Raw genomic sequence first — 16,023 nt, forward strand, 5'->3', positions numbered from 1 at the left:
AGGCATTTTTCATCAGCCTATGTGCAGCACAGGCACCACCACTGTTAGCATGGCCTCCCAGCTGTCAAAGCTTCCAGCCAGCCTCCGGATAAGCACCTCAGCTCAGCCCACTGCCCAGCTGCCAAAGTCCTCTTTTTAGTCCTCAGAAAACTCCCCTACTTGATCCCCACTCTTTCACAGCTGTTGAAACCCTCTCTGCAATTCTCAGATAAGTACCCTGATCCAACCTCTGTAGCAGCTGCTGAAAGCTTCTTGCTAAACATTGAATAAGCTCTGGTCCAAACTCCCCAAAGCTCCTAATACCCAGGTGTCATCCACCTGGCAATTAGTGAGTGCTCAGTATTTTGCTGGACTGTAAGAAATATATAGGTAAATTCTTAGTTGTTCACATGGTTACCAATAATCCACCTGTTTATTAATAGCACTGCAGTAGCAGACCATTTTATATGTTGAGGATGAGTCTCCTGCCATTATTGTTTGTGTCACCTGAGGAGCTCTTCTGTTGCAGGCAGAAAGCTGAAAATATTCATGTTTTTAATCCACTGCTGTGTTTGTACATGGCAAATTTTACACAGCTAACCAGAAGGCTCTATTCCTTATGATACCTGGCAGCTTTCCAGCAACAGGAAGTTCATATATGAAAGTTTTAAATAAATTATTGTTCTAGTATACGCCCTGAGGTTGGAGGAGAAAGAACATCCAGGACTAACAAACTTGATTGTTCTGGCAACACTACTTCAGTCCGAGCTGGCATTTCTGACTTTTTTCCTTTTCAGTACAGTGCTGTTTGAGCACTTTGTACAACAGTGTACATTTTTTTTACATTTTGCTGTATATGCATTGACTATCTGCCATATCAGAGCTTCTAGTTATTAACCTACTCTGAACTCTCTTCACCTTGTATAGATAAAGGCTACATTAAGTCTGTGTGTTACTCCTCCAGTTTATTACCTTCTGGGGAGGGGTGTGACACAGCCCTTGGAATGAAACATTTTCCAACTTGGCATTCTTAGGTTTAAAAATATATGTCTTCATGCAGTCTGAAATTTCAACTGAACTGCTTACACCACAGTGATTTTAAATTATAATCACTCAGTCTTGAACTAACTGATTACTGTGCTTGTACCACCACTGTGCTAGCTAAAATTCCCATAAATTATTACATGTTTTCCTTAGGCAAGTACTGGAAGTCAGTGGAGCCATACTCTGTGCCAGTGGATTGTGCTTTGGCTGAGTTTCAGCAACAAGAGAGGGAGGAGACAGAAACAGTATCTGCTATGGCCTCTCTTTCAGTGGATGTTGAGCAGTGTATCCCTCAGGAAGGCAGCAGGTAAGTGTATAAAATCATTGTAAAGAACAAGCCTTTTGCTTCAGCCAAGGGAGATGAAGAAATAGATAGACTAGAGTTGTGTTAAAATTATCTGCTAATTGGGATACTGGAATTTTTCATCCCTGGATTTGAGTACTCTCACTTGGCCTCTGGAAGCAGAGGTATTCTGCGCTAGCAGGTTTGGTTTGGGGTTTTTTTGTATGTGTGTGTGTTTTGTTTTGTTTTGGTTTGGTTTTTTTGGTGTGACTATTTCTTTACTGGAGCTCATGATTAGTACAAGAACTTTGTTTTGTTCCTGTGTCTGATGATCACTAGTGCATAAAAAGTGCAATATCCATATGAGGTAAATAGACATGATCAAGTGTAATCAACCATATTCTTTTCTCATTGGAAGCTTTTCAAATCTGTTTTAGTTTTAATTTTCTAGGAAGGTGTTTAACACACAGTCAGATAAATTTAATAAGGATGGACTTAAATCATTATTAAATGATATTAGACAGGCATTAAAAGTTACTTCCCTGGAAGCAATGGAATGGTGCCTGTATAAAACTTAAACTAATTCTGCCCAGGCTTAGGGCCAACATTTTCTGTGTACCAAGCTGAAGGTAGATCGACAAAAACATTGTTGTTTCCAGTTTGTCATCTGCTTTTTACATTAATGAAGATTGTTTTCAATTTCCAAATTGAGAAAATGATACAGAAAGTGCTGTTGTGTTTTTTACCAATTACAGATGAAAAAAAGAAAAATCTATAGCCACTGAATACTGTGTCATCTACAGTCAGAAAAGTCACCACAGAAGTTTTTAGAGTTTCCTATTTTTTCATTTTAAGGACAAACAATTCTAGTCTTCACCAGTAGAGGAAGATCCAAAATGTTATGGAAGCACTCAGTTTCCATCAGACAGAGAAAACAGAAGAGGAAGGAGGAAATATGAAAAAAGCCTTATAAGGAGACTCATCAGCTCCCTGCAGGGTGTGGAGCAGAGCTGTAGCAACAGGAAAGAAAGAAGTGAGCTGTGGGTAGGCAGAGCAGTGGTGGGAACAAAGCCAGAAGGGTCCATGCCTCCCATATTGTGACAACTTATTTTTTAAATAAATTCTTCTTATTTGTTTCAATTCTTGTCTCCCACGTTGGATCTTTTAATCAGAACTGAACTGATAGGCACCCAGGGGACTAGTGCAGTGTTCAAAGCTATGAATGTGTTTGGGAGTGAACATCTCTTACAACAGTGGGAACACTCATCTGTCAGTGAGTTAAGAGGCACAGCTCAAAGAGAGACACAGGGAGTAGAGCTTGCTAGTAAAGTTCACAGTATTTTCATAATTACCTTTTCAGTGGTAATTGCATTTTAATATGGTATGGCTATTCTTGTGCTAGTATTATTGGAAATTCACAAAAGCTTAGAGAAGAATCCATGATGAACACAAGATGTATTTTAGATTTGTGACTATGCTAATCAGTGCTCAGCTAAGGAATAATGTAAGGGTTTCCATATCAATTTCTAACAGCTATGAGATGCTTCTGCTGCCTAGGGACAGAAAGATGCATATGTGTGTGCATAGCTCTGATATATAAAGACTTTTAGTTAAAGTGCTGGAACTAGTGTAGTCAAATATAGCAAAGCTTTTAATTGTCTGGAAAAGGGTATTCTTCATTTTATGTATTTTCACATTTCTACGAATAACCAAGAATTGTATTTGTTATGTGCCTCCACTCACTTAAATCTGCAGCTACTGAGAACAACTGCTGATCCTACAGGATTCAAAAACAATAACCCTTTGGCTAATGCTGCACTTAATTATTGTACTTTTTACCTACTAACTGATAACCTGTGACAGTTCCCACTCATTCTAAAAACAGAATTTCATTGCAGAGCTGAGAAAAATGGAAAAAAAATAGGTGTGCTGAAATGTACATTAGTGGAATTCATGTGGCTGCCAGATTCATTACACTTCCTCAGTTTTGGACTCTTACAAGGACCAATCCATTGAGATGAATTTTTTTGTGGAAGAATGTCGTCATTTAAAATATCTTCTGTGGTGCTGGAGACTTTTGTCAGCAGCACAAAAGTAAAGCCTACACATGTGTTCTGGAGCCTGCTTCCACATTTGTCACCCACAAAGAAGTCTCATGAAGCCAGATTGCCATCAGAGAATGACAGGACAAAAAAAGTCATGTCCCACTGATTGTTAGTCCAAATGTGATAGGTTTCTGAGTCTCCTGGGCATCATTCTCTTTGTTTGCTTCCTGAAGTTCAGGAATAATATGGAATCAAAAATTGTTGCCCTGAAGGTCTGATTTTGGTGGTCCTCTGAACTGCAGGAAGACCTGAGAGGACCTGGCTACACTTTGAACATGAATGGAAGTTCATTATGGGATGTCTAGGGACTGATTCTGTGACATTGCACACTTTTGGTTCTGTCTGATATCATTCATTTCATATAAGCACACTGTTCGTTTCATAGGCACATACCAACACAAAATTCAGTGAGGTAGAGGTGAGTTCAACTTTGCTTTTTCACATTTTTTAATGTTTGTTGTAATAAAGAACCACATATGCAATTCTCCTTCTCCAGCCGCTTCCTGTGGCAAACACGGGGCTGCAGGGATGTGAGGAGTCATGTAAAGTCTCAAGCTCTCTTTATAAGAACACTGTAGATGTGCCCTTTCTCCTACTATTGTGGATGGGTCACCTTCTGAAGACCTGTTGCAAGTTTTTGCATTGAGTGTTTGCTTGGGAGAGTTGTTTGTGACAGGTAGGGGGGATCAGAGCAGAAAGCACTGTGGCTGACAAGGTGACCTGAAGGGCTTCTTCATTACACCAGGAGTCAATTTACTTCCTCTTAATTCCCACCACAGTCAGCCAGGCTGATAGTTCTGGCCTACAACTCTAATCCTGTTTCACTGATTTGATGGTAGAGATCCTGTCAACTTCAGCTCTGGATGGTCAGGCTGCCAGATGAAGAGAGCAGCAGCAAGAGTCTCTTTGTGGGAAACTCTTGCCAGTTATGTTGGAGGATATATTAATGTTTGGAGTGAGATGACTCACTTTAAACTCAGATTTTGGGTAAAACAGCTCTTTTCCTGGCCAACTTATATCTGACTCATTTACCACTGATGAATAAAGGATAAAATGCTCCTGGCTAAGGCCCATATTAAGTATTGCTATTTCTTTCTTCTCTCTTTCTTTCATTTCTTCAAGTGACAGTGCTGATTACTTTTTTACTCGATTTTCTCTGGCAGGGTAAATGAAGAAAAATGTGAAAAGCTGCTATGCTTTTGATGTTTTATTTTACCAAAACACAGCTCTACATTTTAAGGTCCAATTGAATCTTGATTATAGACTTCAGAAGAGGGCAGGTATGGAAAAAAGAGTTTGTGGATAGACAAGAAAACATCCATGATGCTAACACAGATTTAATTACAGATGCAATCAAAGGAACAGACATGCTCTATAAAACATTTGTAACTACTAGAAATTTTGTGTGTTGGTATCTCTTTATTCCCTATGTGAAATACAGTTTTGCCGATTAGAATTTTCCTTTGGCCAGATATCTGTTTCAGAAATCGTGCTGTGAAAATACTCAGTACCCTGCTGCCCCTGATACATTGGAGCTTCTGAATGTTTCTTCTTAAAATGGAAAAAGAAAAGGGTATGGAAGGATATCTTTTGCACTTACTGTTTTTACAGGAAACAGTAAATCTTGAGATGGCATTTATCAGAATTTGACTTTATGGCTCTGATTCAGCTGAGCATGAATTTTACTCAAATGGAAATGAAAATAAATTATAATTTTTTACTCTTAGTTTTACAGAGCTACCAGTTGCAGTTTCACTAACATTGAACTATATTATATACTAGTGCAACTCATTGAATCATGGGGTACGGCTAGCCACAATTCAGGGACACTTGTGGTATTTGTGTATCAACTCATAAGGCTTCCCTTGCCTTTTCACTATTTTGATACCTACCTCAGCTGTGCTGAGTAACCAGCACCTACTGGGCCATACCCCACAGGAGCTGCTTCTCCAGGTCATCCTGCAGCCTTATCTTGCCCACCTTTCTCTCCTCCCCCAGTGGTGGTTGCATAAAGAAAAGAACCAGAAGCAGAGGAGATTGAGAGCCAGCCTTGTTCTGGTGAGTTGATAGATCTCGACAGATTTATCTGACCCATCCTGTGTAAAAGCCTCCAAGGGATATACACAGGCAGAAACTTTTTGAAACTTTTTTGAACCAGCTTATACCTTTGGTACTTGATAGTGAATCCCACAGCCTCATTAGGCATTGAACTTCTTTTTATTTTGCTCTAAACTTATTAACCAATAAAATCACTGGGGAACCTCTAGTTCTTGTATTGTGAGAAAGGAAACCAGCTCATTTCTTGCTCATAATCTTTGCCCCATTTCTGGTTCTAGCGGCTTCAGCTTCTCAGGACTCTGTATTCCTCTTAGTGTGAAGATAATTTCTTACCTCTGACGATTTTTGTCCCTCTCTGTGCTTTTGGTAGTTTCTGTGAGATGGAGTAAGAACTGAGTGCAGGACTCCAGGTGCTGAGCACATTGTGGATTTACACTGTAGCTTAGTATTGGGGTTTTTTTGTTTCTGTTGCTCTCTGCTCTACTACCATTAACTCCAAGCTCTCAGTTTTAGCTATCACTGTTAAAACAGTTAAAGCTGTCCTCCCACCTGTTTTGTGTATTCTGTATTAGTTTGTGTTTGTTTACCTTCTTTTCCACTCAGAAATGGTCTTAGGCATCTTATAACTGATTAGTATTGGCAATTTGTCATCATCAGCAAACATTATCACCTAAATCTACTGGTAGTCTGCCTAGTCTTTCTGAGAAGCTCCTTGATGAAAATTCACCAATGTTATTTTCTATTTCCTCCTGTTCATGGATTGGTAATCTGTGAGAGGACCTTCTCTCATAACCTGGGTTCCTTAAAGGACTTGGATAAAATTGTTGGAAGACTTCCTTTGCCCAGGCATGTAATTTGATCCCTCTTCCCTAATTTCCTTCAGAAACTTTAAATAAATTTGTAAGGTTTATCATCTTTATAAGTGTTAAGAGCTAACTCTTACCCCAATTACTGCTACCTAAATGCCTGTCACTGATTATAGCTGTTTTCAGTTTCCCCATACAGGCTTACTGTATCTCCTGTTGTTTTCAGAAGGGTCACTGCATTTCTTGCCTTCTCTACCTCTTATGTGAATGCCAAGTTAAGCTGTAGAATATGCTCAAAGACTGGGGTTTTTTTTAACATCATCCTAATCACATTCCCCTGGAAGTTAATGGATAAATATCATCTGCTCTTAGAAATTTGCAAATGTTTGGTATAGTGGTTTGTTCTAGTGCTGATTCAATTTAAGACAGTTCATCTGCAAATAATAAAATTTCCCTGACACTTCTCTAGTGAACCCAGATATAAATAGTTCATTTTGCTTTTGCGGTCTACCTTCCTTGATGCTCCTTTTATGCTTTGATCATTTCTTCTGATGTATTTTGAAAGATCTTTTTATTATTATCCTTTATGCCTTTAATATGTTGCTCTTCAGACTCTCCTTTGGTCTGCTTCATTGAGGGTTTACATTTAACTTGCCAGAGTTTGTATTCTATTTAATTTGCCTTATTTGGACATTGCTTCCTCTTTTGAGAGTATGTGTGTAGTTACCTTATTCTGCTCTCAAGCTAGGATGGTTTTTACTTTTAGTTCCTTTCTCTTTGATCTATTTTGGTCACTTGGATCTCTTTGATCTCTTTGATCCAAGTCCATTTTTACTAGGATATACACTTAGAATCTCTTATTTAATATCTTTAGAGTCTCTCCGAATCATCTCCATGATATAGAAATGTACCTCTCTTTCCCAGCTCTCTGCTACAGGAGGATCGCTTTTCAATTACAATGATCTTTTCTGAGATAGCTGAGTTAAATTAGGAACAGATCATGGCATAAAACAGCCATACAATCCCAGAAAATCTATCTTTTGTTCAGCAGTTTCTGTAACTTGGAAACATACTTTGAATTTTTATTTTTATATGTGTGATGATGTAGCTAAGAGGAATTTCTATAATTCTAATTTTAAAATTCAGGTAAGAGAAACATTTACTTTTTTGGATGATGTAGTGAGATTATTTGTATTCTCAAATATTAAGTTTTCTAAAATTTTAGATATGAATTATTTTAAATAATATTCTCATAAATAACATTTATTCTCAATGGCCACAGAACAATACTTAAGATATCACATGTTCTTCCAGATTTTAGCCATACAGGAGATAAGATTTTTGTCCATATAAGAGGTAGGAGTTTTGCCTCATCTGTTTATTTTGTTCTAAGATTTAAACAGGAACATTTTCTTTAGCATTAACTGCAAAGAAACTACTTCATTCTGCCATAGTCAGAATTGTATCTATAGAGATCTAAAGGTGAGCACGCTTCCCAGCACATCAAAATAAAGAGAGTGAATGCAAGAAGGCTCAGCTCCTAGGAACTTGCAGTTTAAATGAGCCACAATGAAGCCTTGGAGAAAAATCACACTTGAGGCTCTACAATCATTACTGTCTCAATTGGTGTCTTTCTGAATCTGCTGACCCCATGGAATCGGTTCAGATGAGACTTGAGCTCACAGCTGCATCTCAAGGAACCAGTCAGAGACTACAATACGTGATAGGGGGGTTTGCCTGTTTTATGTTTTTATGCCAACTTCCTGACAGCTACAGAAAGACTGAGTCAATTGATGTAACTAACAGTGACAAAGCTGAAGTAACATAAATTTGGCCTGTCAGATTCTGCGCCCTTGATTTTTCTTTTGAGAGTTTTTGATTTTGGCAAAATGGGCCCGAGAGTGTACTGGCTCTCACACAAAGCTCTGGCCTGACTGTTATCTCATAAAAACCCCATGTTTTCAGTGATAAGCCTTTGGTTAGATCCAGTGATTTCTCTGACACTAATCAAGTGAAGTTAAAGCATACATATAAGTTTTCAAAAGGAGGCTGAAGCAGGCTGTGGGAGTACCCACACTAAGAAACAACAGCTCAGTTGCTAGGGCACTCTAACCTCCTCTCCTTTTCCAAAAAGGACCTTGCACCTGGTACTTGCATATAAAATTTTTTATTGGTTCTTTCACTCTGGCTGATAGAGAATATTGGCCTATTGTTGGAATATAGCACTCGATGTCTGAGTGCTTCCTGGCACACAGAAATACCCTTGTCAGTGAAAAATTTCCCAGGAAAAAAGCCCTGAATAAGATCCTCCCAGTTGTATTACGGTCAAGAGAATGTCAGTTCCAGAAGCCAAGTACATGTGAACAGACTGTTGCATGTACTGCTTCCTTAAGTTCTTATAATTATCCCAAACCCCCATTCCCACTTCCAGAGGTTTTCCAGAGCTTCACTTCTTCCTGCTCTTCCAATCTCCAACTGAATTCTATTGACAACTATTGCTTCTTATTTGCTTACTCACAGCAGTACCTGAAAACTGAGCTGTCATCCGTTTCCAAATTATTCTCTTTCTGGAGAGACCCACAACGTTCTGGATGATTAATAAGGGCTTCTTGCACTTCTGTGTTATGCCAGAGGTTGTTCAGGCCTCCCAAAAGTTGCTGGATAAAGTGGAAGTGTGTGTTCAGCACAACAGCAATACAAACTATCTATGATTTCCCCACATGGTACATGATCCTTTATCAAGCCTGAGGACCTCAGCAGCAGGCTGGGCTTCATCCCACTCTGGCTGCCACTATGTGGTGTCTGCTGTAAACCAGAACAATGCAAGAGGAGTAAAAAAGGGCTTCACCTTGCCTCTTGGGAATGAGAGTGCTACAACGGTTACTTTACATAGGAAACATTCTCTACCATGTAGTGAGGAACAAAAGTTTTGAGGTTTATAGATTAATAATCTTTTAGGTTCAATACCCTTTGGAAAGTGATTAGTCTGAAAAACATCTTCTTTTTCATATATCATTCACTGACATATTTTTCAACATGCTAGCTGTGATCATTCCAAATCATAAAGGAATAACCTTTATAAAATAGTTTAAAGACATACTACATTTTTCATTGGAAAGACTTTAATACATTCCAGATTCATTTGAAATTCTCTGGCCTCCTTGCTGAGTAAACTAGCAAAGCCCAAGCAAGCCCCCATTAACTACTTTTCTTTCCATGGGGTCTCATGAGTTTGTGCTTTCTGAGGGATTTTTGACCGAGACCAGTTATTATACTGACTTACAAGATTTAACTCGTAAACATCTTATTTATTAATTTGCATTTACTTTTTGTTCTCCTCTCATTTCAAAATTACTTGAATTTATTATTCTAAGGGAGTCCTTAAACTCATTTGTTATATGGTATTCTGACAGACTGACATGAAAAATGGTTTCTGTCCAAATTCTTTGCCCTTCAATAGTGAGGTCTTGCCCTGATCTCAGAAGCTTCTCGTTTTATAATTGCCATCGTATTCCTCAGGTGCAGTAGTTTGTCAGATACAAGGAATTACAAGACTTTACACCAGCTCAGTGTATGTGTCCTCGTTGTTTTCTTATTGATTGTCTTAGAGAGCTCACCTTGCCTAAGATAAGTGTTTTCCTGAGGTTTTCAAATAAAAGATATACATATAATCTGATTTGATATTATAATAGATACCATCTCTGTGTCAGTGATCAGGTTCAGAATTTAGGCTCAAAAGTTGCAGTCAGGCAAGCAATGTGTTTTTGAAAGCACAAAATCAAAAATTAGGGGTCTGGAGGAGAACCTTGGAGGAAACAGTACTCGTTACTTGGCTACTAGTGAACTATTTTGCTTTAATGGTGTGGGCTTGCTTGAAAAAATAAGTGCATGTATTTTTAGTTGCAAAAGCTTGTAAAATAAAAGTATCACAGCTATTTTTTTCATGAAATTATTTGATTCTGTTGACACAAAGCATGTACGTTTCTGGACAAAAAGTTATAAAATATTCTGACATATTTTAATATAAACAGGAACATTTTTGGTGATTGCTTGGATATAAAATGTTTTTCCATTTGACATTTGTTTATACTTCTAGGAAAGAAACTCTATTTATGGATAACTGAATAACACAAATAAACATCTGAGAGAGCTGAAAAATCAGCTTTGATTATGCATGAAAATCTACAATGTCATTGTGTACTCTTGTGCCGTATTCTGATTGCGTGTTTATTTTTACAGAACTGCTGGTGAGCCCATGGAAGAAGAGCCAGCCTTGTGAAGTGCCAAGTCCTCCCTGAAATTTCCTGTGGGTGACATCATTGTGTATCCCCCAAAGCACCCTCAGACATGTCTTGTCTGCTTCTTGGGTGGCACAGATCAGATGGGATATAAACACTGGGCACAAAATTCTGAATAGCAGCTTCACTTGTTCTTTGGATGGACTTGAAAGAGCCCAAAAGATTCCTTAAATCTTGTAACCACTACAATTCTAGAGTTACAGTAAAACCAGCTTGAGAGAAAGAGCCTAGAGCATGCTTTTTATATGCTATTTGACCGACTCACCAACAGAAATTGTGAAATAGAGTATTGCAAAATTCTACATGATAGATTATAGATATGAGAATTGCAACAGCCAGCAACATACTCTGTGAACTCCATGAATCACTTTCTGACACTTTTTACTCGGTAATTTTTTTTCATACTGTGTTAAATTGTTAATAGAATTTGTTTTATTTGCTCTGTGTAATGAAGAAAAAACCCCACCCTTATTTTACATGCAATTTTTTAATCTCCTGTAAGAATTCTTAGCTGAATAAGTGAAGTGTTTAAATTATGATGAGGTATTTTAGATAAAGGGAAAGTACTATAAATCCCCCGGAGTCCTGTGCTTGGTGGTGCTTTATTTTCTCTTCCCTTTTCCTGGCCATCCCTCTCCATTTCATGTAATCTTTTCTATCATAAAAGCACATTCACAATTCTCTAAAACAATTGATCTTCTGCCTTTAAAAAGAAGTGCTGTACCCTCTGTAGTTGACAGTAGCGCTCACCATATGTGCAGCAGAGATCAAGTATGGATAGTTTTTCAAATGTGTTTTTAGTTTGTTCTGAAATGTTTCTGTGTTCTGACTCCAAAGCAACGATCTTCAGTAACTGTGTGCCGCTCGCTTGAAGCTCAGGTGTTTCTGTGGAGGTTGCGTGGGGTGTTTTTTACAGATTGTGATGTGAATATGAACTGATTCTTTTATGTAGTCCTGCATCAAGAGAACCGATGTTGCTTAAGAAGCTTCAAAGGGTTTAGGCTTTACTTTAGATCCCCAAAGTGCAGCAAGATCTCCCTGCAATGTGACTTTAGCTGTTTCATTCCATATTTGAGAACGTTACATAGAGTTGTGCCTTTAGCTGATAATGAACGCTTAAACTGTTACACGTGTTGCCTTACCGTCAGAGAAAGAGATAGGGCATGTATGTAAGAGTACTTCAAAGGAACAAAACTCTGCTATAGTAACTTTTATTTTGTTTACAACTTTCTCACATATTGAACCTGGGGAGATACCTTGAAGTATTCAGCTTGCAGTATTTGATAGCTTGTTCAGCTTTTAAAAGCAAGTGATGTTCATTTTTTATATATTTTCCAAATTCAAAAAAAAAAAAAAGAAGGAAAAAATTAAAGCCATAAGTGAAGACCGTCATGCTTTTTATTCTGAAATCTTAAAGGAACCTTAATTAAAACAAGATTTTTGGGAAGGCCATGATATGAAAGATACGGAACAATATGGTTTCAGTTATAGTCAGACTCAAACCTGTAAATCAAAGATGAAAGATTTCACTCAAATAGAATTATATAATTCTCTTTTGTTATCCAGTCGGACTATATCTTTCATGCATTTGGGTTTGTTTACGATTAGCATTTTAATTTTAAAGACTTTTATTACTTATACCAAAGCTCTCTTCTACAAGTTAGAAATCTAGGGCATGCTTTGAAAAGGGAAATTTAAAAAAAAAGAGAATGTCATTTCCTATAATGTGAAGTAAACTTTTATTCTGAAAGATTTGCTCTAAAATGGATGTATACCCCTTAGAAAGCAAAATAAAATTCTGACTCTCAGAAAATGAAATAAAATTCTACCTCCCATTTACAAGCCAAAACCGTGCTTGTTTTAGTAATGCAGAGTCCCAGCAGGCTAAATTAACTCCCGGTGTAAGCCACCTTGCCTGACTTTGGGCTGTTCTGAAGGGATTGTTCACATGACTAAAGTAATGAGAAGTTCACCCTTCATTTTCAGCAGACTCAGGATGGCAATCTTACTTGCCATTTACTACAATTTTGTTGTGATCGTCAAAGAAATGTGGTCATCAAGGAAACCAAGAACTATAGTTGATGAATTGGGTAATTTGTAGAGCTTTTAATTTTGAAATAATGTCTGCAAAGTTTTAATTGAGTGCATAATAATAGAGTTTAAAAATTAATTCAAATGCAAAATCTGTTTGTGTCCTTAGTTGCATGAATTTGAATATGAATTGCAACCTGAAATGTGAGTTACAAGCTTTTCCAATCAAAGTCTATATTCAGGGGTGCAAATCAATGAAAGCTGTCCTTTGTAGCTGGAAATGCTTTTAAAATGCCAGAATAATTTGAATTAAACCACATTACAAACTCACACTTACACATTTGTGCAGACATAGTCCCAGACAGCCATCTAGACATACTATTTGTTGAAGTCAGGGTCATTTGAATAAGCAAATGTGCAAATAAACTGCACACAAATTGTGTCCAGAACTCTGTTCTCACTGAAGTCAATAGCAAAATCCACTTTGATTTCAATGGGAGATGATCAGGCTCTGATGATTTTTGTTTTGTTTTGTTTTGTTTTTTTGGTTGTTGTTTTTTTTTTGTCCTTTAAGTCCAGAACACCATTACTTTTTGATTATGTCATTACAAGGCACCATACAGCCCTCTGGGAAATGATTGAGGCTTATGGTGAATATCAACACTTCCTTCAAAGCAGACCTGGGCTTTCTGAGAGGGCAGTTTCACTTGCTGCTGTTTTCTTCTCACAGTACTTTTTATTACCATCAATAGCTCCCCATGGGTTAGAGTTAAAATATCTTCCAGCAATTTTAGTCATACTTCCAGGGAAATATTCACATAGACATTCTTAAAAATGCCCAGTATTAACTGGATTCAAGAACGAATTGCAAACATTTCAGAATTGCATGTTTCGAATGTCCAAATTCAGAGGCTTAGGAGCTGTTTTTGTGGAGACATCAGAATATCATATCTCCTATGGACCTCTCCCTTAGGCTAGAGTTTGACAACTCTGAAAATTCAGTCCCAGATATTTCATGCTGGCTGCCAAAGTATCTGCATCTGAGCTTAGATTACACATAGAAATAAGCTGAAATGCATAGACAAGATCAGAAAAAGTTGGTTTCTGTGTGTGATTCCATGGAGAAGGTGCAGTTGAGGAGGTGGCAGAGAGCACTTGGAGCCAGGGTGACCCCCTGCCTAGTGCTGGTGACACGAGGGCTGCAGGCAGGGGGAGGGACCCCAGGCTCCCATTTCCTTTGTAGAAAATCTTTGCCTCACAGGGGAAGCATGCAGTAATTTGCACTCTGCCCCTGCATCAAGGTGTCCCTAAGTCACCAACTACCAGAATTAGAGATGCCTCATTAGCAAGTACTACTAACATGCTTGCTCCAATTCATGGTTTGTTGGTGGTTTGGGTTTTTTTGGTTTTTTTTCAGTGTTAGGGACTAAATATTATGTTCAGTGGGGCTTTTCATGTATTATTATGCTTTCTTGTATACTTTTAGATAATTAAATATTTTTATTGTATTCCTAAGTTCTTCAGGAGAAACTGAGCACTAAAAGAGATACGACTCAGGCTATCAAGAAAAAAATGATTTTTATCCAGTTTAATGCTCTTACCTGGGCTGGAGTAACAGTCATCAACTGCAAATCTCAGAACTGCTGAAACCTGAGTGTCTTGCACTTCACTTTTGGAGTCTGTGTGCGGGAATTCTGTATGTGCTCATTTGGCTTTAATATAATCTGCAGCAATGAAGTGCTTGATTATATGATCCCTTTTCAGGCAACATTCCTAGTGAATAATCAAAGTTCATGGGAATTTTGCCAGTGTAAAGATGACAGAATTATTCCCTTTTTTAATCATGTGCATTCTTAATTTGACTTTCAGTGAAAATGAAACAATTAATTCCAAGCAAGTGAATCTGGGGAAAATAAAATCATTAGGCTAGATTAAATAAACATAATAAAAGAAAAAGAATATGTTATGCAAACAAAGATGACTATTTCTTTACTTTGCAAAAAGTCAACAACATGCTGCCAACTGAATGTAAGTAGCAAAATGAATCCCTCTCTAAAGCATGTGGTATTTTAGTTGGTGTCTTATCTAAGTGTAGGCTGTCTAAAAAGCTGAGAGTCATAACCAGAGATGAAATATTAGAAAGGTTTTGCTGCAGCCAACACCAGAGGTCCTGTAGAGTACAAGAATGTAGAGACTGACTAATTTTTGTAGACAGACAGCAGGACACTTTCGGGGCAATGTGTCTGGGACAAAGAATTAGAGGGAACTTTTCCAAAGGCACTGATGGATGTGAGACAACTAACTTCTATTACAGGCACAACGAGGTATTCTGTGAGCATTTAGTCTTCGGAAAATGCCCCCCTTGTCCCACAAGCATGCCCACACACATGCAAACATGAAACTTGCTGCACTATTTCCTCTCCTAAGCAGCAGCAGCAGCCGCAGCCAGGTGTGCTGTCCTGATGTGTACACTATGTATTTGCCCGAGAAGTTATCAACCTCCAAAAGACACTTCATAAGGTGACTGATGGGGGAATTTTTTTTTCTCAATAGTGGCCTTTCCAGAAGCATAGCAGTGCATGGTTGTTTTATTTTTAAAGGTCACAATTGAGCTTAGTGAACCATTGTACTTTGATGGGGGGGTTTTTTTGTTGGTTTGGTTTTGTTGTTTTTTTGTTTTTTGTTGTTTTTTTTTTTTTACAGACTCCATATGGAAGTAAAACAGAATATGTACCTGGGGTGGGGGGATGTGGTGTGTGGAACCTTCCAGGAAAGAATTTCTCTTAAATCAAATTTCCGCTACCTGCTTTTCATCCTGGATTTGAAGAAGTTTGGTTCTAAATTATCATTCAAGATTTTTCTTTGTCATGTCACTTGCTTTGGTTTTGTACCTATAATTGAATCCTCCCTTGTAGCATATAGAAAACCACACAAAAAAGTCTGTCTTTTGTGTCAGATGCCTCTGCCCTTGGTGTGGAAATGAGAGTAGCTTATCTTTGTCACTTCTAGCAGCAATTAAATGCTTCATTTTTGGGACAGATCCAAACTGGGGTGGTATTTTAAGAGTACGATTTAGCTGGCTGTCTGCTGACTGTTAAAAAAAGAAATTGTGAAACTTACATTCCTCTCTAACCTCAAAAGGGACTCGATTTTAACAATGTAATATTTTCACTTGTTCTGAAAGGGTTTTGTCCCATGACATCTTGTTACTAGCTCAGTTTTAACCCCTAGTAAATAAGACACCACAGAGAGTGAAGACCAAAAAGGTTGTTCCAGCAACTATCAATGTTATCTCTTCTGCACAATCCTTCATCCTGTTATAGTGCCATGCTTCATGGTTCAGCATATTAGAATAGATTATAACAAAGTATAAATTGTTCTGCGCCATCAAAGATACCGCTCTTTGGATGTCAATTAGC

At 37.9% G+C, this 16,023-nt stretch overlaps 1 protein-coding gene across 1 annotated transcript in view; it reads left to right on the plus strand.

The window, feature by feature from the left end:
* Positions 1-15,304, plus strand: part of HDAC9 (histone deacetylase 9) — a 452,635-nt gene extending 437,331 nt beyond the window's left edge. Inside the window, exons 27-28 of the mRNA XM_071560871.1 lie at positions 1,177-1,330; positions 10,515-15,304. Coding sequence (XP_071416972.1) covers positions 1,177-1,330; positions 10,515-10,554 — 194 coding nt within the window. The 3' untranslated portion in view covers positions 10,555-15,304. The remainder of the gene's footprint in view (positions 1-1,176; positions 1,331-10,514) is intronic.
* Positions 15,305-16,023: the final 719 nt, after the last annotated feature.

The sequence above is a fragment of the Pithys albifrons genome, chromosome 7, assembly GCF_047495875.1.
Source record: "Pithys albifrons albifrons isolate INPA30051 chromosome 7, PitAlb_v1, whole genome shotgun sequence".
NCBI classification, from domain to species: Eukaryota; Metazoa; Chordata; class Aves; order Passeriformes; family Thamnophilidae; genus Pithys; species Pithys albifrons.